Below are 24,175 nucleotides of genomic sequence, written 5' to 3' on the forward strand. Positions count from 1 at the left end.
TTGTCCAAAATTATTTAATAGTCATCCAAAATGCTATGAAATCTGTTCTAAAATGATTAACAATTGCACAAAATCACTCAAAAGTCATGTAAAATGACATGAAATCTGTTCTAAATGACCCAAAATGTGTTCATAATTACTTAAATGTTATCCAGAATGACATTAAACCTATTTTAACGCATTAAAAAAATTGGCCAAAATGACTCAAAAATAGTCCAGAATCTATTAAAAGTTGTCAAAAATAACATTACACCTGTTGTAAATGATTAAAGGAGGAACTTGTGTATATTTTTGGTTTATTTCTCTACAGATACCTCGGCCCTCTTTGCTGCTGTAACACTACAAATCTCCCTACTGTGTTATTAACACTTCCTGATATAAAATAATGAACGTATTTCCAGTTTGCAAAGATAAACAAGACGCACAAACAAACATAAATCTGATCTGGAATCTGGTACAGATCTATCATTTATTCACTAAACAATAAAAATAGACACACAAGACAAACATTCAAACGTTTAACTTACAGGTTTAGTTTAATATATTTCATCTAGTGTGTTTTATTAACTATAAAATGGTTCATTTAAGTTTTAAAAAAGTCCATGGATGTTTTTAAAATCTAGTTTTTCCTCAGCCACTCATCTGGTTTGCTGTTCGCTGCTCAGAGCGACAGGTTAACGTCGTTTTTCATCTTTCCGCTGCTCAGGCTGTGGATCATCGCGATCATCGCTGAGTGTTTGTTCAACTCGTCCTCCTTCTGCTTCAGCTTCGCCTCCAGCTGACTCTTCTGCAGCTCCAAAGATGATGCCTGGAAAGCAAGAAATGACGTTACACTTATTAGAAATTATTTAAAATTGTCTGAAATGACTCAGTCATTGAAAGTGACGTGACAGCTGTTCTAAATGACTAAAATTTGTCCAAAGTTGCTCAAAATTGGACTGAAATGACATTATACTTGTTCCAAATGATTAAAAATTGTCCAGAATGACCCTAAAACTCACCAAAATAAAGTGAGACATATCCAAAATGATATTACACTTGCTATACATGATTAAAAATTGTCCAAAAGTACTCAAAAGCCATGTAAAATGACATTACACCTGTCCTAAATTATTAAAAATGGTCTAAAATGACTTAAAAGTAATATAAAATGGCATGAAATCTGTTCAAAATGATTTAAAATTGTCAAAAATTGCTCAGAAGTCATCTAAAATGACAGTACACATTTTTAAAATAAAAAAAGGTCCACAATTTCTTAAAAGTGGTTGAAAAAGACATGAAAGCTGTTCTAAATGATTAAAAAATTGTCCAAAATTGCTCAGTCATCTAAAATGACATTACACTTGTTCTAAATAATTAGAAATTGTCTAAAATTACTCAAAAGTTATCAAAATTGACATTATACCCGTTCTAAATGATTTAAGTGTGCCAAATTACTCAAAAAGTTGTCTAAAATGACATTACACTTGTTCTAAATGATTAAAAATTGTCCAGAATGACCCCAGAACTGACCAAAACAAAGTGAGACTTGTCCAAAATGACATCATACCTTTTCTAAATGACTGAAAATTGTCCAAAAATTACTCAAAAGTCACATAAAATGACATTACACTTGTCCTAAATGATTAAAAATTGTCCAAAATTCCTCAAAAATGGTCCAAAATGACATTACACATGTTCTAAATGATTAAAAATTGACCAAAATTGTTCAAAAGTTGTGTAAAATGACATTATACCTTTTCTAAAATGATTAAAAATAGCCAAAAGTGACTCAGAAATCATCTAAAATTACATTACATCTGTTCTAAATTATTAAAAATTGTCCAAAATTACTCAAAAATGGTCTAAAATGACATTATACTTGTTCTAAAAGACTAAAAATTGTACAAAATTACATTAAATCACCTTTATTTTATTCTCTATAAAGCATTTCAGTGAGAGAAATTTAGCTGACAGTCGGTGCTAATTCTGTTTTTAATTTAAAAAAAAAAAAAAACACTGAAAATTGAGTTTTATGTTGAAATAAACAGCAGATTAATCAGGATGGCTTTAAGATCTGTACATATAACAGAAAAATCTTGGAAAAAAAACTTTTATTATTATATTTCTTGCAGCATAATTATTTACAGCAAAGTCCCGAATAAAGGAAGGAGCAACTTTATTTCTGATTATGTTTTTAAAAACCTCTTATGCTTCAAAATACCAAACTAAATGTGCAATTTGAAGAAGATATGAGGACGTTTATCCAAAGTCTGCAGCATTTCCTGTGTTGATTAGTCTATCAGTAAGAAATAACAACATTTATTGAAGCTAAAGCGTCCAATAAAAGTGTAAAAATTCAAATGTTTTGGGGCTATAAAGACATAAAACAGACGTCCGTGTTTACCTTGATGCTGGCATCCTTCCTGGCCTGCTCCGTTTTGTTCAGCTCCTTCCTCAAAACATCCACCGTCTCCTCCAGTTCTCTCCTCTCCTGGTCTTTTTCTTTCACTTTCTCCTCCTCGGCCTGAAGTTCAACACGCAGACCTGCCAGAAACACAGAAAAGGTTGTTTTTTTCTTTTAAAAAGCAGAACGATGATAGAATTGGAAACAGCACAGAGACACAACCTCAACTAAAGCAGCTGTATTTCAAAAAAATACAGAGTTACGTTTACAGTTGTGTTAAAAATAATAAAAAATAATAGCAGTGTGTTTAAAGAAGAGAGTAAAGCTGAAAATCCTTAGAATCGCTTTTCACACAAAACAACCACAAAGAGACACATAACGACAAAAAACAGACACAAAACAACCACGAAGAGACACTGGACTACACTCCACATTCATTTCATGTATTTTATGGTGGTTTCAGACACACTGGAGACTACGTATGTGTCGACAGAACACAATCAAAAACACAGAATTCGAACAATGCTGCACAACATTGATATAAAACCGACCTGCGATGTCACTGTTTTTCTTCTGCAGATCTGACTGAAGGGATTTGATTTCTTCGTCTCTCTCCTCCAACACCGATGTCATCCTGAAAGAGGAACAGAGAAAAGTCAGAAATGTGGACAGATGAGATGCTGAAATGTATTTCCTGCTGGATTTATGATTAAAAACAGTAAACAGAGGTCCTAAAATGTGTGTCAGACACTATAATCTAGTGTAAGATCTGCTAAAATATACAATCATAGGAGCTAAAATACCAAAAATTTAGGGGAGTGAGAATCAATCAATCTGCCTTTACGTTCAGATCTTGAGAGTAAAATTAAAATTTTGGGTCTTTTAATGTAAATAAAAGCCAGTAAAGATGATGACACACAATCTATTGATCCAGGTCATGACTGGAACTGAGAATCTGTAGATAATCAAACTTTTAGGAGACCTGTGATGCATGTAGGGCAGCGTAAAGAACTTTAAGTTGTAGACGACTCTGTGTGATGTATAATAAATATATGAGGATTTATAAGATGCATTGTTGTGAAAATGACACCATATTTAAAAAAAAAGCACAACAGACCACATCGGCTTTTATAAGAAACTTAGAGGGATGTTTTTGTTGATATTTATCTGTTTATATCTGACTGAAATCTTGAAGGGAGCAGCTAATAGCGATGATATCAATCCTTTCTTTGGCTTTTGATTCCTTTTCATATCTAGATTTGGAATCTTGATGTTTCGATGAAGGTGCATGACATTTAAAATGATTAAAAATCGTCCAAAATTATGCAAAATTCATCGAAATTGACATTACATCTGTTCCAAATTCCTTAAAATACTCTAAAATGATTAAAAATGGTCCAAAGTGGCATTCCACCTGTTGATGATTAAAAATAGTGTAATTCTTGGAGTTACTTGTCTTGCTGCAGCTGTAGAGCTTCCTGGTTCCTCCTCAGAGCTTCGTTCTGTTTGGTCAGAGAGATGTGAGCCGACTGCAGCTCCTTCAGCAGCCGCTCCGTCTCATTGAACCTGCACAGGAAAACAACACCAAAAGAGATGGTTTAACCTTAAAAAAACACCTGAAAACATGGCAGGGATGTGGGTTTTCCAGGGCCGATACTGATGCCGATTGAGGAAGACAGATATTTGGAGCAGATATATATTAAATGTAATGTTTTAACAGCATGCTATAGCAGAGAACCTGCCATTCATAGCTAGACTTCTTCATTAATAAGAGTGACTATAACGGAATATGTAAAACAGAAAGAGGAGAGATTAAATTATCTCACACTACACATGTTCTAAATGAATAAAAATTGTTCACAATTATGGCCCAAAATGACATTATACCTGTTCTAAATTACATAAGTGTCCCAAATTACTCAAAAAGTCGATTAAAATGACATTACACCTGTTCTAAATTGTAAAAAATGGTCCAAAATGACTCAAAAGTCATCAAAAATGACAGCACACCTGTTCTAAATTATACAAAAATGACACAAAATGACTCAAAAGTCATCTAAATTGACATTACGCCTGTTCTAAAATCTTTAAAAATGGTCTAAAATTGCTCAAAAGTGATCTAAAATGGCATTACATTATTTCTAAATTATAAAAAAAGTACAAAATGACTTAAAAGTCATCTAAAATGATATTACACCTGTTGTAAAATTATTAAAAATAGTCCAAAAGTACTCAAAAGCCACTTAAAATGGCATTATACTTTTTCTAAAATGATTAATTGCCCAAAATTGCTCAAAAGTCATAGAAAATGACATTACACCTATTTGAAATGATTAAAATTGTCTAAAATTGCTCAAAAGTCATCTAAAATTACATTATACTTGTTCTAAAGTAATTGGATTCTCAACAAAAATGTGGGGCTTTGAAGTTATAATATAAAGAATAAATGAAGAATATGAAAATCAAAAATGGGTACATTGCATGGCTTTTTGGAACAATGTTTTTCCAGTTGATAAAGACTGATTTTGTGTTATTTTCTGTTCAGATATGGACAGAGAACTTGGTAGAGCTCCGTGGATGTGTGCTGAATGTGTTTTCCGGCTGCTGACCTGTTGAGCAGGCTGTTGTAGGCTCCTTTCAGGGCCTGGTGGTCCTCAGAGTCTCGTTGCAGTCGGGCGTTGTGCTGCAGCAGCTCCTCCATGTCGGCCTTGGAGCGCTGCACCTCCAGCACCTGGCCGCTCAGCTCCGCCTGCAGATCCTCCCGCCGGCGCTCGGCATCCTTCAGCAGAGACGCCAGCTTACGAGCCTGAAGGCAGACGGGGAAATATATCACATCACATATACAGTGACATAAGGCATAAAAGAGTGCAAATGCTCGTGTTTAAGAGGCAGTTTTTCTGCTTTATAGCTGATTCAAATTATTATTCTGTCAGTATCAGAAGGTCTCAGTGCCAGAATTTGTCATTATCACATTATTAAGTCTGATGTTAACTACTAGATTAATAGGAACAGAATACTTCCTGTAGTTGTTGCTCTGATAGGTGTAAGTTTGAGTTACCTCGGCCTCAGCTTGAGCTCGCTGGACGCGATACTGAGCGATGAGACGGTCGGCCTGAGAGAGAGCCAGAGCTTTGGCCTCCAACAAGTCCTGCAGACGGCTCTCCTTAGACTGACGGGGAAACACAAAGAAAATACTGCTTCACAAAAACTCTAAAATCAGCATAGACTTCTCAGATTCTGTCTTAAATGATTAAATTCAGTTCTTTAACTATTTAAACTCGAAACTCCTTAATGAAATAAACCTCAAGTAGGAGAGGAAAGACTGTCGTAAAAAATATAAATAATGCATGAGCCATTTTTTCTCACATTAATGAGATATTTTAAAGTAAACACCTGCCTGGTACCCTGTCTGCAAAGCCAACATCTACCATAAGGTGTCACTGTTTATTTAACTTCAGACCAATTATTTGGTGTTATTCTTAGTCAAAAACAGGAATGTCCAAATGATGTGAAATCTGTCCACAATTACGCAAAACCTGTCCAAAATAAAAAACATGCCCAAAATTATGTGAAATCTGTCCAAAATGACTAAAAATGTGTCCAAAATGCTGTGAAACCTATCTAAAATGACAAAAAACGTGTCCAAAATAATGTGAAACCTGTCAAAAAATGCAAAAAAAATCGAAAATGATGCGAAACATTTCCAAAATTATGTGAAACCTGTCCAAAATGACAAAAACATGTTCAAAATGATGTGAAACCTGTTGAAAATGATGCAAAACCTGTCCAAAATGAAAAAAAAAGTCCAAAAATTATGTGAAACTGTCAAAAAAGGCAAAAAAATGTCCAAAATTATGTGAAACATTTCCAGAATTATGTGAAACCTGTCAAAAAAAAAGCAAAAATGTGTTCAAAATGATGTGAAACTTGTCCAAAATGATGCAAAACCTGTCCAAAAAGGATAAAACATGTCTAAAATTACATGAAACCTGTCAAAAAATTTGTCCAAAATGATGTGAAACTTGTCCAAAATGACAAAAAATATGTCCAAAATGACAAAAAAATGTGGGCAAAAATGACTAAAAATGTGTCCAAAATGAATCAGAAATGCCTGGAATATTTCAAAAACTGTCTAAAATGATTCATAAAAATGTTCAAAATGACTTTACACCAAAAGGTGTCGCTGCAAATTTTACTTCTTTATCCAACAAACTCACTCACCGTAAACGCAGAAAGCTTCTGTTCATAAACATCAATGATCTCAGACACATGTGAGTCCTTCGCCTGCTCCTGCAGCTACAAACAGCAAAAACAAAAGGAATGTGTAAATAATTATGTAAAATGAAAATTTAAGCAGTTTGTGACACATTTCTTTCATTTGTAATTTTGATAATTGCGAGAGAGAAAGTATTTGGTCTGATTCTTGGTCAAAAATGCAGTTTGTTTTCCCCTCTCAAACTGTTTTATCTGAATACTTTATAGGGTCAAAAGAGAATAACCAATCTAGAAATTAACTAAGATTCCTTTATTGTGAAAATTCAGTGCATTGCCTAAAAACTTGCTTCAGATATGTACTTTCAAAATCCCACTAACTCATTTAAAACACGTTCACACACACAGATCTAAATATTCACATAATTTACGACATAAACCTAAAGGAAAGTGGGAAAAAAAGCACTTTTGAGAGACATTATACTTGAAAAATTGCATAACAGATAAATAAATAACAATACTGCACAAAAATGCAGATCGATTTAACCTCTTAAGATTTAATTAATAACTTTAGCAAGAAAAAAATACAATAAAACTACTAAAATTTAATCTTCCTACAACTTCTCCAAATTATCGTGCAGCCTCCTAGAAAGTTGTAGATAAAACACTCAGTGTTGCTTTTTATTAAATTATATTTATTACTGTAAGTTAAGACTTTAAAAAGGCTTTTGTGACCTGATGTCATGGCTTCAAAATAAATTAAGACAGCAGTAAACTTACAAAATTAAATAAAACCCTTTAAACTGAAAGTTAAAGAAGAAAGAAAGAATATAAATATACATTTCTACCTCAGCGTACGACAAAATGTGAATATATTTAAATAAAAATGAATCAGCATCATGTTTTATCAGGCTTTTCTTTTAATTTTTTAAATTTGGAGCCTAGAAATGATTGCTGATTTAACTAGGCCCAAAAAATAATTAAAAAATGAAGCAAAAAAAGAGAAAATGATAAAGTAATGTAGGATAAAAGCACAAATGATGATTCTACTGAGCTTCAGTCTCACTATATGATTAATTTCTTCCACTAATCAGTAAACATACAGGAGCTTTCCAGTATGAATTAATCTCACGTGCGTATTTTACCTCCAAACCCGTCTGTATCTTCTCCACCAGGCTGTGAACACTCCTGCTGGAAGCGCTGGACGAATCCAACATGCTGGTGTTCGTTCTGGGAGGCGGGACTTCCTGCACGGCGATGCGCTTGACTGACAGCTCGGCCTCCCTCTGGCGATAGGCATTGTTGGCAGCCATGCTTTCTCCCAGACTTCAGAAAGAAGATTTGATAAGTGGAAACAACAGTTAAACACAGTTAAAAAGATAATTACAGTTTATTTCAACCTGTTGTTTGTCTCATTAATGTGGTCCACAACTGGTTAAAATCGAGCACAGTGACTCAAAAACTGTCCAAAACCAATCTAATATGACATAAAATGTGTCCAAGACAACCATAAAATGTTGACAATAATTCAAAAACAACCAAAAATGACTCAAAAAGTGTCGAAAATGATGTGAAACCAATCCAGCGTGACACAAAATGTGTCCAAGATTAGCATAAAATGTCGCCAATAATTCAAAAACTGTCGAAAATGACTCAAAACTTATGTAATGCTTGTCCAAAAAATTAGCTAAACTTGTCCAGAATGACACAATAATTGTCCAAAATGATGTGAAACCTGTCCACAGGTGTTCACAATGACCCAAAATGACTCAAAATCTGTCCAAAATGAACAAAACATGTCTGCAATAGCTCAAAAACTGTCCAACATTACTCAAAAATGCCCAAAATGACTTCATAGTGGTCCAAAAGTAGCTAAAATTGTCCACAATGACTCAAAAATTGTCCAACATGACTCAAAAATGATCAAAATTAAGTGAAACCTGTCAAAAAAGGCAAAAACGTCCAAAATAATGTGAAATCTGTCCTAAATTATGTGAAACATGTCCAAAATGATGTGAAGCCTGTCTAAAATGACAAAAACATGTCCAATATGATGTGAAACCTGTCCAAAATGACAAAAAACATGTCCAATATGATGTGAAACCTGTCCAAAATGACAAAAACATGTCCAATATGATGTGAAACCTGTCCAAAATGACAAAAACATGTCCAATATGATGTGAAACCTGTCCAAAATGACAAAAAACATGTCCAATATGATGTGAAACCTGTCCAAAATGACAAAAACATGTCCAATATGATGTGAAACCTGTCCAAAATGACAAAAACATGTCCAATATGATGTGAAACCTGTCCAAAATGACAAAAACATGTCCAATATGATGTGAAACCTGTCCAAAATGACAAAAACATGTCCAATATGATGTGAAACCTGTCCAAAATGACAAAAACATGTCCAATATGATGTGAAACCTGTCCAAAATGACAAAAACATGTCCAATATGATGTGAAACCTGTCCAAAATGACAAAAACATGTCCAATATGATGTGAAACCTGTCCAAAATGACAAAAACATGTCCAATATGATGTGAAACCTGTCCAAAATGACAAAAACATGTCCAATATGATGTGAAACCTGTCCAAAATGACAAAAACATGTCCAATATGATGTGAAACCTGTCCAAAATGACAAAAACATGTCCAATACGATGTGAAACATGTCCAAAATGACAAAAACATGTCCAATACGATGTGAAACATGTCCAAAATGACAAAAACATGTCCAATACGATGTGAAACATGTCCAAAATGACAAAAACATGTCCAATACGATGTGAAACATGTCCAAAATGACAAAAACATGTCCAATACGATGTGAAACCTGTCCAAAATGACAAAAACATGTCCAATACGATGTGAAACATGTCCAAAATGACAAAAACATGTCCAATATGATGTGAAACATGTCCAAAATGACTTAAAACGTGTCCAATATGATGTGAAACCTGTCCAAAATGACAAAAACATGTCCAATATGATGTGAAACCTGTCCAAAATGACAAAAACATGTCCAATATGATGTGAAACCTGTCCAAAATGACAAAAACATGTCCAATATGATGTGAAACATGTCCAAAATGACTTAAAACGTGTCCAATATGATGTGAAACCTGTCCAAAATGACAAAAACATGTCCAATATGATGTGAAACATGTCCAAAATGACTTAAAATGTGTCCAAAATGAGCCAACAATGTCTGGAATGTTTCAAAAAATGTCAAAAATGATTATTAATATTCTTCAAAATGACTTGACGCTGGTCGAAATGAGTTAAATTGTCTAAAATGACTCAAATGCATCCTAGAGCAATTAACAACATGTCCATTCTAGGTGGCTAAATTCTGTGTTTACTTTCTCTGAATCAAAACAACGGAAGTCAACGGTGCAAATTTAGCACGACAGAGTCAGAATAGCCACACTGATCAGAAATACGGCAGGCTGAAATACACCAGAACTCTCCTTTAAGGTATGTTTGCCAGCAGACATAAGGATTTTAGGATTTCAGGACGTCTTGACTCACACTAAGGAAGGAAAGTCTGGCAGCGGAGTGGCTTCGAACAGCAGCGAGAGTCCAGTCTGGACATGTTCTCTGTGGTGGGACGTCAGGGCGAGAGAGAGGGGAGTCACGATCCTCTGGTCCTGGAGCAGAAACTAAATCAGCAAATAGAAGAAGCTAAAGAAGCAGAAGAAGAGGTGAAAATGTGGTGTTTACCTGCAGCATCCTGTAGAAACTGGTCTCCATGTCCTTCACCTGCTGCCTCAGTTTGCTCATTAACTCCAGAGTCTTTAGCAGAGCTTCTGCACACACATGACTGAAACAAAAAAACACAACTTTTAGACGTTACTGCAGCAAAATGACAGCACAAAAAATAATAATACAAGTCATATTTTGTCATTTGTGTTTTGCTTTATTCGTTTTTTAGTGTATTGTTGTTTTTTTGTCTCTCTTGTGCTGTTTGTCCATTTCTTTGTCTTTTTGTATCTCATTTTTGTGATATTTTAGCTTTTTCTTGGTCTTTTTTAGTCTGACTTTTGTTGTTTCTCTCATGTTTTTGATATTTTGTTTCTCGTTTTTGTCATTTTGTGTTTCCTTTTTGTCTTGCTTGTGATTTTTGTCTTATTTTGTCATTTTGTGTTTTGCTTTATTCGTTGTTTTGAGCATCGTTTTTGTCATTTTGTGTTTTTTCTGTCTCACTTGTGTTGTCTACTTTTTTGTCATTTTGTTTCTCGCTTTTATCATTTCTTATTTCATGAAACTGAGATCGTAACACCCAAAAAGTTGGAGTGGCATATTTAAAACTCAGAAAAATGTGAGAATTTGCGGTGAACCTGTTGATCAGAGTCACCTGAGATCGTTGTCAGAGCCGGGATGCAGGCAGGTGGTGGGGTTGTTGCTATGACAACAGGAGAGCAGGGCTTCGACGCGGGAGAGGCAGAGCTGAGCGCTCACCTGACGGGACACCAAAGATCTGGTGGAGTCGTCGGTGCACAGGAGTGAAAGAGTCAAGGCTTCAAAGCAAAACACACTGATGTAGATAAAAACAACACACTGGTTGAGGAGGAGTTAAAAGGATATTTAGCAGCAGACTGGTGACGTGAGTGATTCGGTGGCAGTGTTTTCTAACGTGAGCGTCCCCTTGAGCAGGATCGAGCCCCTTCAGCAGCTCGAACAGGACCGGAAGCAACATTTCCACAAAGCCCAGCATGCAATCTGGCATGTTGTCTGCTGTCAAGGCCTCCTGGATGGAGAGGAAAACAAAACAGGACGATAAAAGTCACATTAGGCGGGGAAAAGCTCAACTCAAACACAGGAAAAACTGCAACACAAAAGAAACCAAAAGAACTGTGTTATCAGTGAAAGAGCATCAAGAAATGAAAATGTGACGCCTCTTTTTGTAAAGATTTTGGATCATTTTACTCCACATAGAGCTGAAACTTTATATGAATAAAAGCAGCGAATTAAAGGAATGAAAGTAAAAGTGTGACACCCGGTTGGACTGAGTATTGGAAACTATAAAGTGCAAAAAGCTGGCATTAAATATCTTCTTTTGATTAGACGTTTACTTAATAATGTCTGATTTTCACTACACAAATATCGAGGCCATAAGCTTCACATTGATGATTAGGGCTGCAGTGTTCTGTCAAATAGTAAACAGATCAAATAGTCTGAATATGGGTGAGTTAAAATTTGAAAAAAGTTCCATCTTAGAGCACAAATTAACAAAAAACATAATATAGATGTCAACTAGTGATATTTTGTGAGCAAACATGTAGCAGCATGTCAATATAACACCCAACAAATCATACAGAATTCTTCTTAATATAAAATACTTGGTCACAAAGTTGAAAAAAACAAGTACATTTCATTGAATGTTTATAACTGGTTGAGCAGGTTTGACAAATTGTATCACTAATACAAAAACATTAGCAGTTAGCCAAATACACAAACATATTTTTTCTCTTAATTATTTGATCTATTTGTCCAATATTGCAGATTGTTAATCAATGTCATGAGGAGAAATAACTTTGGAAATTTCAGGTTTGTATCTTTAATAGCTCCTGAGATGTTCAAACATAGCATAAAAGTTTGATGAGTTTAGCTAGTTAAGGGGCATGACGACAAAGCCTTTCATGGCGCTTAATGATTTTTGAAAAAAAAAAAAAGTATTAATTGTTAATTTTTTAAGAAAATCATTCCAATTTTTTAAAAAAATAGCTTGACATGATGAGAAATAACAAAAATTTTTATTTTTTTTCTTTAATAGTTCCTGATATATCATTGTTCAAACATAGCCTAAAAGTTTGACAAGTTTAGGTACTCAAGGGGCACCATGACAAAGTCTTCTGTGATGTTTAATGACTCTGGGGAAAAAAAGTATTATTGTCAATTTTTTAAGAAAATCATTCCAACTTAAAAAAAATTGTATTATTAATTGTTGTTGATCCAAATTTAAAAAAAATAGTTTGACATGACAAGAAATAACTGTGACAATTTCAGGTTTTTATCTTTAATAACCTCAAATTTGCGAGAAAAAAAAGTGCTGAAAGTTGGCCTAAGTGCAGTTTTTAAAAGAAAATAAACACGTCAGAAAGTATTTGATATATCAAACTAAAATGTCACAAATATCTTTATGAATATTCTGATTTTTTGCTGTCGAAATTTCTGTGTGGTTGAGCAGAAATTGAGTTGTACTTATTTTTCTACTGTAATATATAATAACAATAATAATAATAACAACTTTATTTCATTCACAAAATGCTTTAACAGTTAAAACATGCAATACAAACAATCAAACAAGATATAGGAGACAAGTCAGTGCAGTCAGTTAAAATAAACAGTAAAAATGATAAAAATTGGATGAATAATTAGCTAGATTCAGAACAACAAAGGAACTAGGCAGTTTAAAAATTAAAGACTAAAATTGAGGGTTAAAATTAGAAATGAAAAATCAAAAAAGTCAGATAAGTAAAAGATTAGAGAGACGACATCACCAAAGAGCCAAGCAGCTAAATGTAACTTTAACATATTAACTTCAACATAAGGAGCTCAAGAGAATAGTGGCGCTTATATTAGGGTTTAATTTAATGGTTCAAAACAAGAGATCAGGATTTACTGCTGCAGTGAAACGTGCTTTTCTTAGACTTAGATGACTTTATTAGAAAGGAAATTAAGTTGTTTCAGCAGCATGGGTACTCAATAAAGGGGTAAACAATAAGACAACACAAAATATTAGTGTGTAAATAAAAATAAAATAGAATAAAAATGAAATGAGCTAAAAATAGATGAAGTATAATAGAGAAATAAATCAACAGAATATAAGAGAGTAGCTTTAATGTGCAGTTTTGTGTCTGGATGAAGCCTCTGAACGGTGTGAAATCTGTCCTACCTCCAGCAGCTCATTCAACAGCTGCAGGGCCTGCAGCGAGCAGCGTTCGGCGCCCTCCACAGGTGAGCTCAGCCACTGCACCAGAGCCAGACCGTCCTCTGCTTTCCGTCCACCGTCCACTCCTGCCCCCTGGCGGCGGCCGGCGGCTCTGAGTTTGGGTCCCGCCGGCTTAAAAAGCACCTGGCAGAGCAGCGAGCGCAGCCCGGAGACGCTGCACATGGCCAGGAGGAGCTCCAACACCTGCAAACAATACGTAAAAATAAGGATTTTATGATTTAGAGAGTGATTAAACACAATCTTTAAAGTATGTTAGGAAATAAGAAGATGCACAAGACAAAGAGAGAAGGTATAAAACACATCTTAGCACTATTTAATCAGTGGTTTACTGTATTTATTCACTAAATTATTGCTTTTTTTTAAATAATAACTTTATGTACATAGCACCAGGGTTTATAAAGTGCTTTACAGACAGGGAAAAAGAAAAGAAGAATACTCAGGAAGACCACTGAACAACAAAGGAGAAGAAGAAAGTTTAGAAGTAGAGTTAAAATATTTCAAAACAAATCAATACAACACTAGATAAAATAATAAAAGAACCAAAATGGTATATTTAAGTTCAGGAAAATAACAAAATAGAGGAAAAAACCATAAACACAGGGCTAAAAATAATAACAATGACAATAACAATAGTAAACATAAATAAATAAAGGGTAAAAAAAATTGAATAAAATAAACAAATAAAATTTAAAAATCGTTTAGGCAATAAAAATAAACATCACATAAAAGCGAGCCTATAAAAGGATGTTCAGGAAGTGATCTTAACCAATAATTTTTTTTAAAAAAAAGACTAATTTCTCAGCTCCAGAGCCCTGCCAAAAGCTAAAATGTGACACTGAGAAAAACTGAATCATAAACTGTTTAAAATTAAATGTAATTACCACAAAAAAAAAAAAAAACGCTTAAATTTCTTATCAGGGTTGTTCCTGGTTCAGAATCAGCATTTAAGGATAACTTATCTGTCCATGTACAGTTAAAAAAAAGCAATAAATCTGGGTTCCTTAAATCGGTATTTCATTGTCATGTGCAATAATTCTTTGTCGTGTGTGTTATTACATAACTACCCCAGAATGACTGTCAGTATCACTTCTAATGATTCGTACTTTCATCTTATTGTTTTTTATTTTGCAATTTTGTAATTCTGATTTTTAAGCAACATCTGGCTCACATTTTAGTGTATCTCATCTCATTTGACAGAATTTAATGCATTTTCCTGCTACATCTGACCAATTAGTTGACAATTACTCGCAACTTTAACTAATGTAGAGCAACTTAACTCATTTTTGAGCAACTTTAACGAACATAGAACAACTATAACTCAATTAGAGCAACCTTTAACTCATTTAAGAGAAATTTTAACTCATTTTAGAGGAAAATTACCTCATTTTTAAGCAACTTTAAATAATATAGAGCAACTTTAACTCATTTAGAGCAACTTTAACTGATATGGAGCAACTTCACTGAATATAGAACAACTTTAACTCATTTTAGAGCAACTTTAACGAAAGTAGAGCAATTTTAACTCATTTTAGAGCAACTTTAACTCATTTAGAGGAATTTTAATGGAGCAACTTCACTGAATATAGAACAACTTTAACTCATTTTAGAGCAACTTTACCTCATTTTGGAGCAACTTTACTTCATTTTAGGGCATTTTTACCTCATTTTAGAGCATTTTTACCTCATTTTAGAGCAATTTTACCTCATTTTAGAGCATTTTTACCTCATTTTAGAGCAATTTTAGCTAATGGTGTTGAAAGGCTCATTGATGATTAGAAAACCCTTGTGCAGTTATGTTAGCACATGAATAAAAGTGGGAGTTTTCATGGAAAACATGGAATTGCCTGGGTAGTGAACAGTAGTGTATATGGACAGAGAATTACCTAACATGTGTGGTCAAACCTCACCTTGGCTGCTGAGTCGGGGTCTTTTGAATGCAGCAGTCCTAAGACTTGAGCCACACATGCTGAGAAGTGCTGGTACCTACAAACACAGTACAACACAGCATGGTGAGCTTTGACGTTAACCAATGAGGTTAAACTCTAGGCGTGGGAGACTCGAGTACCTCGTGAGGTAATCTGCTATTTTGGGGTTCTTCAGCAGATCGACCAGAAGGTCAACTGAGTATTTTCTGGTCAGAGTGCCGTCGCCATTCACGACGATGTTGAACACCAGCTGGAAGGTCTGGTGGATGTTCTTGGCGTCGAAGAGCTGATAAGAGAAAACGCAAATTCAGCAACGGGAGAACATGCTGAGCATCAACGACAGGAAGCTCACTAATGTTCTCAGTAGAGATTAAAATCTGAAGTGAGAAGAGGAACTCAGAAAAAGGGAAGGGACAAAATAATAAACGTCTACAGAAACAGAAATAGTCTAGATCTCTGACGCCACAGATCGAATACAATAAAAGTCTCATGCTTAAATTGATGCCTTAAAAGTTCGGAAAGTAAATCTCACCATGCAAGAATCACAAGACGATCCGTTTAACAGCATTTAGTACACAGCTGACATGAGAGCAGCACAATGTTATCGCAGTATTTAACCCCCGTGTCGTCCTGCAGGTCACAACTGACACATTTTAAAGTTTGAAAATGTGGGGAAAAAAACATTTTCACAGTGAAACTTCTGATGTCCACATTTTCAACATTTTTGGAAAATCTTTGAACATTTTTTGGTGGAAACAAGAAATGTTAAAGATGTTTCTTAAGAACATTCACATAAAAATCAACAAAAATCCACCGACTTTCGCTGGATTTTGGTTGATTTTTATATGAATGTTCTTAAAGAAAATATTAGAAGTTTTACTGATATATATGGAATCACTTTAGATATTTTTAGGACTTTTTGGAAGATTTTTACTCATTTCTTTAAAAATATTTACAAGAATGTGCCAAATTTGGTGGATTTTTTAAAAATAAAACTTTTAAGGGAAACTTTTAAGGAATTATTGGAATTTTCTTCCTGAAGGTTTTGCAAATTTTCAGAAATTTGGGGATTTTTTTGCTGAATTTTTGGATTTTTTTCAGACAAGGAAACAATATTTTTGGTGCTCGTAAATGAAGACAACAGGAGGGTTAAATGAGTTCTGTTTCACTTGTGGGAAAATGAAGGTTCTGTTTGCACTTCTCATTTTCTATGACTAATCTGCTTCACAAGTCCATCTGATAAGACATAAATTACTCCAATTTCTGCTTCTCAGAAAAAAAGAATTTACATAAAAGACACAGATGTTGTTCAGCTTTTGCACAGAGGAACAAGAGACAAACACTGACGAGGAAAAAGAAAGTTGTATGGAAATATCTCAGCGACAGAACGATGCTGAGCAGAAACAGGTTCTCCGTACTGCGGCTAAACGACATGCAACATCTTTTTAGGATTATTTTGACAAATATCAGGATTTGAGTCACAATTTTAGTCAATTTTTGCAAACAAGAGTATGATTTGTAGACTAAGTTAGCCCCACCATTCTTCGCTTAAATGGTATATTGTGGAATATTTTAGCCTCATCAAAAATTTCATATCTTATATCTATATTTGCGACACAACAAATTAGTTTGACCTCTTAAAGTCAACATACGACGACCACAAATCCAGATCTCAATGCAATCCAAAGCAAAAAACTATTTCAGACACCTTTATAGGTGTTAAGCTACTTAATAGACAAACAATCTCTAAACAATGTTTATCAGAATTATTTTGTATTTTTAATGCAAATAAACTCCTCTCTAATCATGTCAAAATGAGTCATTCTTTCCAATTTAAATTATTCCAAGTAATCTGGTGAAAATCATGAATATTTTACAGAAAAACAAAACGCCAGCTCTAAACATAAGCGAGTAGGACTGGCTGTGGTTAAAAATCAAAATCCAGATTTCCTTATTTCTGCTAAACCAATAAGTAACAACACTTGTCTGCTTATTAACACAACCAGATGTTTAAGTCTGCTTTGGTCACAGCATTAAGATCAAAGTTTTCAATCAAGTACTGCCATGTCGCTAATGCTAATGCTAGCAGCCAGAAAACAAACCAGGAGCTTCTTTCCTTCATAAGGGATTGTTTTAGTTGACAAAAAAGGCTGAAAGCAACCAGGTCTTCACAAAAAGTTGCCTGCTACCACTTTGACGCCAGATTTCTTTTCAAAACAAGGGGATTTTTGACATTACACTAACATTTCCAGTAATTTAGGACAGTTAAGATGAAAATATCCACATACAGCGCTTAACTAATGTATCACACCACCACCCAGTGTAAGGTGTTTTCCACCGCTGCCCTAAATTAACACCATTGCCGATTAGCAAAATAGCTTTTTATGTTTCTGTAATGGTTAATGCACCAGTATGTGCGAGCTAACTAATGCTAAAATAGAATTACTGTTGTTCTCTGTGAATTTTCTAATTTAAAATAGTAAAGCACATTATTATTTTTTTTTGATTGAGATGCCAAATTACAGCTATTTGTTTGCATTCCTGAACAGAAAAACAGGTTTTAGTGGATAAAAATAATGCTGTTATGAGGGCCCAAGGAGGTCATAGAAAATAAAGGATTATTTAGTTGTTTCAGTTTATCTGAGGGTCAAAAATGATCCATATAAGAATCAATGAGTTATAGGCCATTTTTGTCATTTTGGTTAGAATAATCATTTATATTATTGTTTGTATTATATTTTTATTCACACAAGAATGATTTCATATTTGAAATATGTTTGTTTTTCACTTTTTAACAGATGTTTTTTTAACATTTTGATAACTGAAAAAGAAGCATATTACACAGAACGGCAATAGAAGAATGTCAACATCCATTTTGTTGACTTTTTTCCACTCTTTTCCTCCAAGTCTGTGTACTTTATCACCTCTTGTGTGATATTATCAGTGATAAAAAGCTTGGGGTAGCTAAACAAATACTACAATTTCTCTAAAAGTATAAAAGGTAAATTAGAAATTTAAATGGAATGATATTAAAAACATGTTTTTGAGGAATAGCTGGAATATGATTCATTACAAACGATCTCACTGGATCACTTTTGAACCACTTATGCACCTAAGGGTTTAAAAACTGTATATATGGAACAATAAATGGGTAAAATGTGTTTTAAATTTGCTGTCACTGAGGTTTAAATGCAGGTAGACCGCCACAGGGTTGCTTCCTGTTTACCTTTTCGCCAACTTTCTCGTTCAGAGTGAGGCTAGCCAGGATGGACAGTGTGAAGACCACCACAGTCAGACTGTTGTGAGCCAGGAAGTTGATCAGTGTGCGGTAAAACGGCTTCACGTTGTCCTATAAAAACACACACATGTATATATATGTACATATCACCCACAAGAATCCGGACATTTAAAGCAGCCACAAGCTGAGAATGATTTTGTTGTTAAAAAGGTTCACTCAGTTGTTTTGTCTTCAGATCACCGCTGACAGTATGAATTACTCTTCAGTATGTTAGATTTCTTACATGAACACTGGTAAAAAAAAAATGGCTAGTATTTAGGATAAACAAGCATAAGTCATAAAAAAATTACATTTCTGTGGGTTTCCAGTGAGTCTGCTGCCCTGTAATTCGGTATCACTCCCTCTTTATAGATTGATATTGATTCAACACAGATGAAAGAGACTCACTGAGACACTAAACAAGGGAAATAAAGTCTATAATTTCTACTTTTTAACGGCACATGCAGGTGTTATTTCTGACTCATTCATGCAAAAAAATGTCTGTTATGGTTGAGGAAATTAACTACAATGAAGAAAACTGGTTAAGAAAATAGTAGTGTCAGTCAACTTTAATTCATTTAGAGCAATTTTAATTAATATTGAGCAACTTTAGCTCATTTAGAGGAACTTTAACTAATATCAAGCAACTTCAACTAATATAGAGCAACTTTAATTCACATACACCACCATTCAAAAGTTTGGGCTCACTTAGAAATGTCCTTGTTTATGAAAGAAAAGGGCAATGACTAAAACCTTGCATTTAATTCTAATTAAATTCAACAGGTGTAGTAAAATAAACACTTAAATGTGTAATTCTGTTGTTTCCTTTCCTTTAGCCTGAACAAACACATTGTGTGAACGAAAAGCATTCCACTTTCTCAACTTTGGCCAATGTGAGAAACAACAAGCGTCCAACGTTAAGCTTTTTTGTTATTGAAACAATGAGAAAATGTCAAGTTTCTGTCAAACAAATGAACCCAGACTCAGTGGCTTTATGTAGGCAGCAGATAGTAAACACACCAACAGATGAGCTGTCAAAACTGGTCACATCTCAATCAAATGACTCACCAGAGACTCACCAGGGACTTGATGTGACTCTGCACCGAGTGGTTGTCGCGGCACAGGTTGGCCATGAGGCCGAGGCACGGCATGATGATGTCATCACTGTGAGACTGTCTGTGGTTGGAGATGGAAGGTGAGACATGGTTAACTGAAACCAAACAGTAGCAGCGGGCGTTTCCATTCGCCGTATCGTACGGGGGCAGATGTGGTTCTTACATGTTGGTCATGAGAAACGCTACGAGCTCAGGGATGTAGCTTGTTGACTGGAAGATGCGAGCGTTGTACGTCAGTTTCTGCAGCACCTGTAGGCACTGAAACACAAACAAAACGCAACATTACAACACCTGATGCACCACTAAATTCATCATGCACACCTAGGTTTTTAGCTTTTTTCTAAATTCTACAGTTATGATAGTGTTACATTGACTTTTTTTATTTTTTCAGTTATTTTTTGGGCCTTTTCTTGGCTTTGACAGGAAAGTATGGAGAAGAATAGGGGGAAGACCTGCAGCACAGGTCCATTTTTTTTAAACAATAAAACCACTACATCAGGGGTGTCAAACATGTGGCCCGCGGGCCAAAACTGGTCCTCCAGAGGGTCCAATCTGGCCCGACTTTGTAAAGTGCAAAAATTACAGAGAAGACATGAACTGTAGATCATGAATTAGAAAAACTATAAATTTAAAATAATTTCTAGACCATGACAAGTTGTTTTTTGGATCATAAAGTAAAATACTAGATTGCTTATTGTTCTTTTGTCATTTTGCATCTCTTTTTTGTAATATTTTGTCTTGTTTTGTCATTTTTTCTCTGATTTGTCATTTGTCTCATGTTTTTGTCATTTTGTGTTTCCTTTTTGTCTCGCTTGTGTTTTTTGTCTTATATTTGTCATATTGTGTTTCACTTCATTCGTTGGTTTGTGTGTTGTTTTTGTCATTTTATGTTTTTTGTCTCGCTTTTGTTGTTTTGTCATATTGTTTCTTGAATTTGTCATTTTTTGTCTCGTTTGTGCCATGTCTGAAATTTTTTTGTCTCGTTTCCTGTCGGTTGTCACATTTTTTGTCATTTTGTGTCTGGTTTTTGTAACGTTGTTTCTCATTTTTGTCATATTTTGTCTTGTTTTTGTTGCTTTTTGTCTGACTTTTTTCCTTTTGATCACAAGGTGAAATACTATATACATGCCTGTGACTAAACACTTTCTACCTTTATAGACACTCTGTGATCTGGAAGTTGATAAGATAATTCCTTAAAGGTGAACATTTTTGCACTAAAACAAAGGAAAGATTAGGAGTTGTGGTTATTTATTTATAGGTTATTATGCTGTGATTTTATTGGTCACTGGAGATCAAATTGGGCTGAATGTGGAACCTAAGCTAAAATGAGTTTGACACCCCTGCACTAGTCTATTAAAGATAAGAGTACAGACAGGCAGAGAGTATTTTAAGGGCACGATACTCTGAATATATACAGTATTTACAACATTCGGTACAAAGAAGAGGATTCGTTCACGCACTGACCAACAAATTAAGAGTATAAGCTGTTTCTGTCGGACTTGATCCTGATATTTAAGTCAGATTTTGCACTAAGACAGTTTATTCTGCTAACGGGATTAATTATGTGTGGTTCAGAATATAATCAGATCAGACTAGACACGGTTTTGCCATTTGAGATGCAGGCTACAGTGTCAGAAATCAAACAAGCATCCGAGCTGCTACTAGAGGCTGATAACTTTTTATGAAATCTGCATCAGATCTTACAGGATGTGAGAGTTTTTGTGACTTTTGTACAGATTAAAAGCTGCTGGAAACTGTCTCTACCACCGCTTCTTGTCCACTTTCCTGTTCGTCACATTCAAACGTCACATCCCTCTGACTGTCAGGTTCATGTGGACTCCAGTGACCGACTTACCTGCAGCACCAGGGCCTCTCCAGGTGTGGCGCTGTGGCAGTGGATGACGGCAGCCAGGGTGCTGGTGAGGTTGTAGCTGCTGTGGAGAATCTCCCGGCTGTGATCATCACCAGCTGCAGGACGGCAAAAACACAAAAGATTATGTTTCAGAGAGCGATGGCAGTTCAAGATTCACACATTAACTGGCCTGCTGCTGCTGCTTTCTACATAAAATAGGTTAAAATATGATTATTAATGCTACAGTGGGGAAATTTACAACGTTACAGCAGCAAAGATGGTGCAAACATTTAGGAAATGAAGTACATAATAAAAAAATACCCAAAGATATACATGAAATAATACCGGTTTTTTGATGAAAGCTGCAGTATGTACTTAAATTAAAAAGAAAAGAATGGCGTGATTTGGAATGCAGCCTTAGTTAGTGCAGTGGGACGGTGTAAACAGGTGAATCTACCTAGCTGGGCCAGCAGGGAGATGATGGAGCTGGTCAGGGTGGGGCTGGTGTTGGGGTTTCCAGCCAGCTCCACCAGGCCACTCACACACTCACTGGGCAGAACCTGACCTGAGGACAGCAGCTGGTCACATTTCAGGCCTGAAACCTCCTGCAAACACACACAAAAAACCAAATATTGTGGCACTGACATGAGCTGTTTTTCATGGGAAATCACTCGGTTTCATCTGGGACAAATCTGATGTTACAACGACCTAGTTTAACTCTTTTCAAAGTAGTTTTTGGTCACACACCTGTCTGAGCACCGCAGCCACAGCAGCCTGAATTGTGGGGCGTTTAGGGAACATTGGTAAATTGTAGCATCTATCGATAAGAAGAGGTTCAGCAAGCGATGTGTTTTGCCTGAGGCAAGGTGGAAGGTGCGACCAAATGAGAAAGTTGGTCTGGAGCCCTGCTGTAATCACAAGCCTGAAGTTAGGGTTTTATTAAGTAAACCAACCTGGTGTATTTTTACTGCTGTAACTGTCAGATCAGTGTATATAATCACACTATTTTGTACAAGGAATAAGGCAAGTTTACACTTCCATTTATTTGCATTGCCTCCTGTGTGCATTTGTACATTAACAGCAACATCAGTTTTTAAGTTAATAAACGTGTTTTTATTTCAATTCTTATTCTATTTTTGTTTTCTAGCATAGATAAATAGATAGATTGAGCATTTTATTCTTTTCTTTGATAACTGCTAAGATTTTAAAATAAAATTCCCAGAAAGTGTAATCAACTCGCAAACAAAACACAAAACATTTCACTCTTTTAACCTATATTTCTGTCATTTTCACTGTGTTGCCTGTTTTTCTAAATGTCTTCTGGAAATCTCTGCGAATGTCTTGGTGTCTTGTGATTATCTTCAGATACAATTCATTGTACGTGTTTATTTTGATGAAGGAATAAAGGGATTGTATATTTTTGGACACATAGTTCAAAAACCTCTCATTTTAAACAGCAATTTAACTGACATTAAAGCAAGTAAGCGGACATATGTTGATGATTTCTGATTTAGCTACCCCATCCTGATGCACCTACTGACTGTAGGTTGCCATGAAGGATAATTAAATCAGTAATTTACGTGTTTTATGGATGAAAACATTGAATTTCTGACAGTCCGTTAACACCACAGCTCACCTCCACTTGTTTTAGTAGCTGCGCTGCGTTTTGTGCCGTCCTGTTGTCTCTGTACTGCTGGATAACCAGCAGCAGAGACTTCAAACTCGTCGTCACGTCCATCCTGTAGAGTAAAAACTTCACTGTGAGGCTGTTTTAAGCGAGGAACACTTTTAAAACTATGATTTCAACCGGCGTCCATCTTGAACCTCCCGGATGCTAACACTAGCTAGCAAACTTATCTTACTGTTTTCTGACGACAGAATCGGAACAAAATTATTAATAAAGTGGCTGAAATATGAAGTGGTGATGGTGTGGTTTAAAATGCTGCGGTACATGATGTGTTTTAGTGCTTGTTGTTCGGTGCAGACTACCTGCGGCAACTTTTCTTTCTTCGACAAACATCAACAACCGACGACACAGAAGCGACTTCCTCCCGCTTTCAGCTTCGAACGGGAGAGGACCGAACCATGTACGAGACAGGGGAGACACAACACATTAAATCTACATTAATAAAGCTACTCGTGATTGTTTTGTGATATAAATGAATTAATTCGGTTACTAAAGCGCTTGGATATTGTAATTAAACCGCAGGCGTAGTTTAAGTGGGTATTTTTAATGATTCAAAGCAAATAAAATTAAATCCTCCCCCTTGTGAAGTTTTTGAGGGCGAAACCAAGCGAGAGTTACGTAACGTAAAGGGGCGGAGCAAGAGACAGCCGCTGTTTTGAATAAAATAAAATTAAATTAAATCTAATTAAGAACAGTCCGGATTTGTTTAAAAAAAATCTAATATTTATGTGTTTTTTGTTTTTTTTGTTTTTTTTT

The 24,175-nt window shown here is 35.1% G+C and overlaps 1 protein-coding gene across 2 annotated transcripts; it reads right to left on the reverse strand.

Moving 5' to 3' along the window:
* Positions 1–438: 438 nt before the first annotated feature.
* Positions 439–23,847, reverse strand: cip2a (cellular inhibitor of PP2A). 2 transcript variants are annotated; one of them, XM_055007024.1, is made up of 22 exons: positions 23,722–23,847; positions 23,369–23,471; positions 22,190–22,337; positions 21,736–21,848; positions 20,044–20,138; positions 19,845–19,941; positions 18,715–18,837; positions 15,629–15,774; positions 15,471–15,546; positions 13,507–13,746; positions 11,196–11,358; positions 10,966–11,113; positions 10,332–10,431; positions 10,140–10,258; positions 7,744–7,924; positions 6,608–6,682; positions 5,445–5,555; positions 4,996–5,192; positions 3,839–3,952; positions 2,938–3,020; positions 2,387–2,526; positions 439–808 (listed from the first exon to the last, which is right to left on the reverse strand). In XM_055007024.1, the coding sequence occupies exons 2-22, from the start codon at positions 23,468–23,470 to the stop codon at positions 662–664; spliced, it is 2,718 nt and encodes a 905-aa protein (XP_054862999.1). In that variant the 5' UTR covers position 23,471; positions 23,722–23,847; the 3' UTR covers positions 439–661. The 2 variants fall into 2 exon arrangements, with proteins under 2 accessions (XP_054862999.1, XP_054863000.1); XM_055007025.1 differs by having other exon boundaries at positions 23,719–23,750.
* Positions 23,848–24,175: the final 328 nt, after the last annotated feature.

This window comes from Amphiprion ocellaris, chromosome 22 (genome assembly GCF_022539595.1).
Source record: "Amphiprion ocellaris isolate individual 3 ecotype Okinawa chromosome 22, ASM2253959v1, whole genome shotgun sequence".
In the NCBI taxonomy this organism is placed as follows: domain Eukaryota; kingdom Metazoa; phylum Chordata; class Actinopteri; family Pomacentridae; genus Amphiprion; species Amphiprion ocellaris.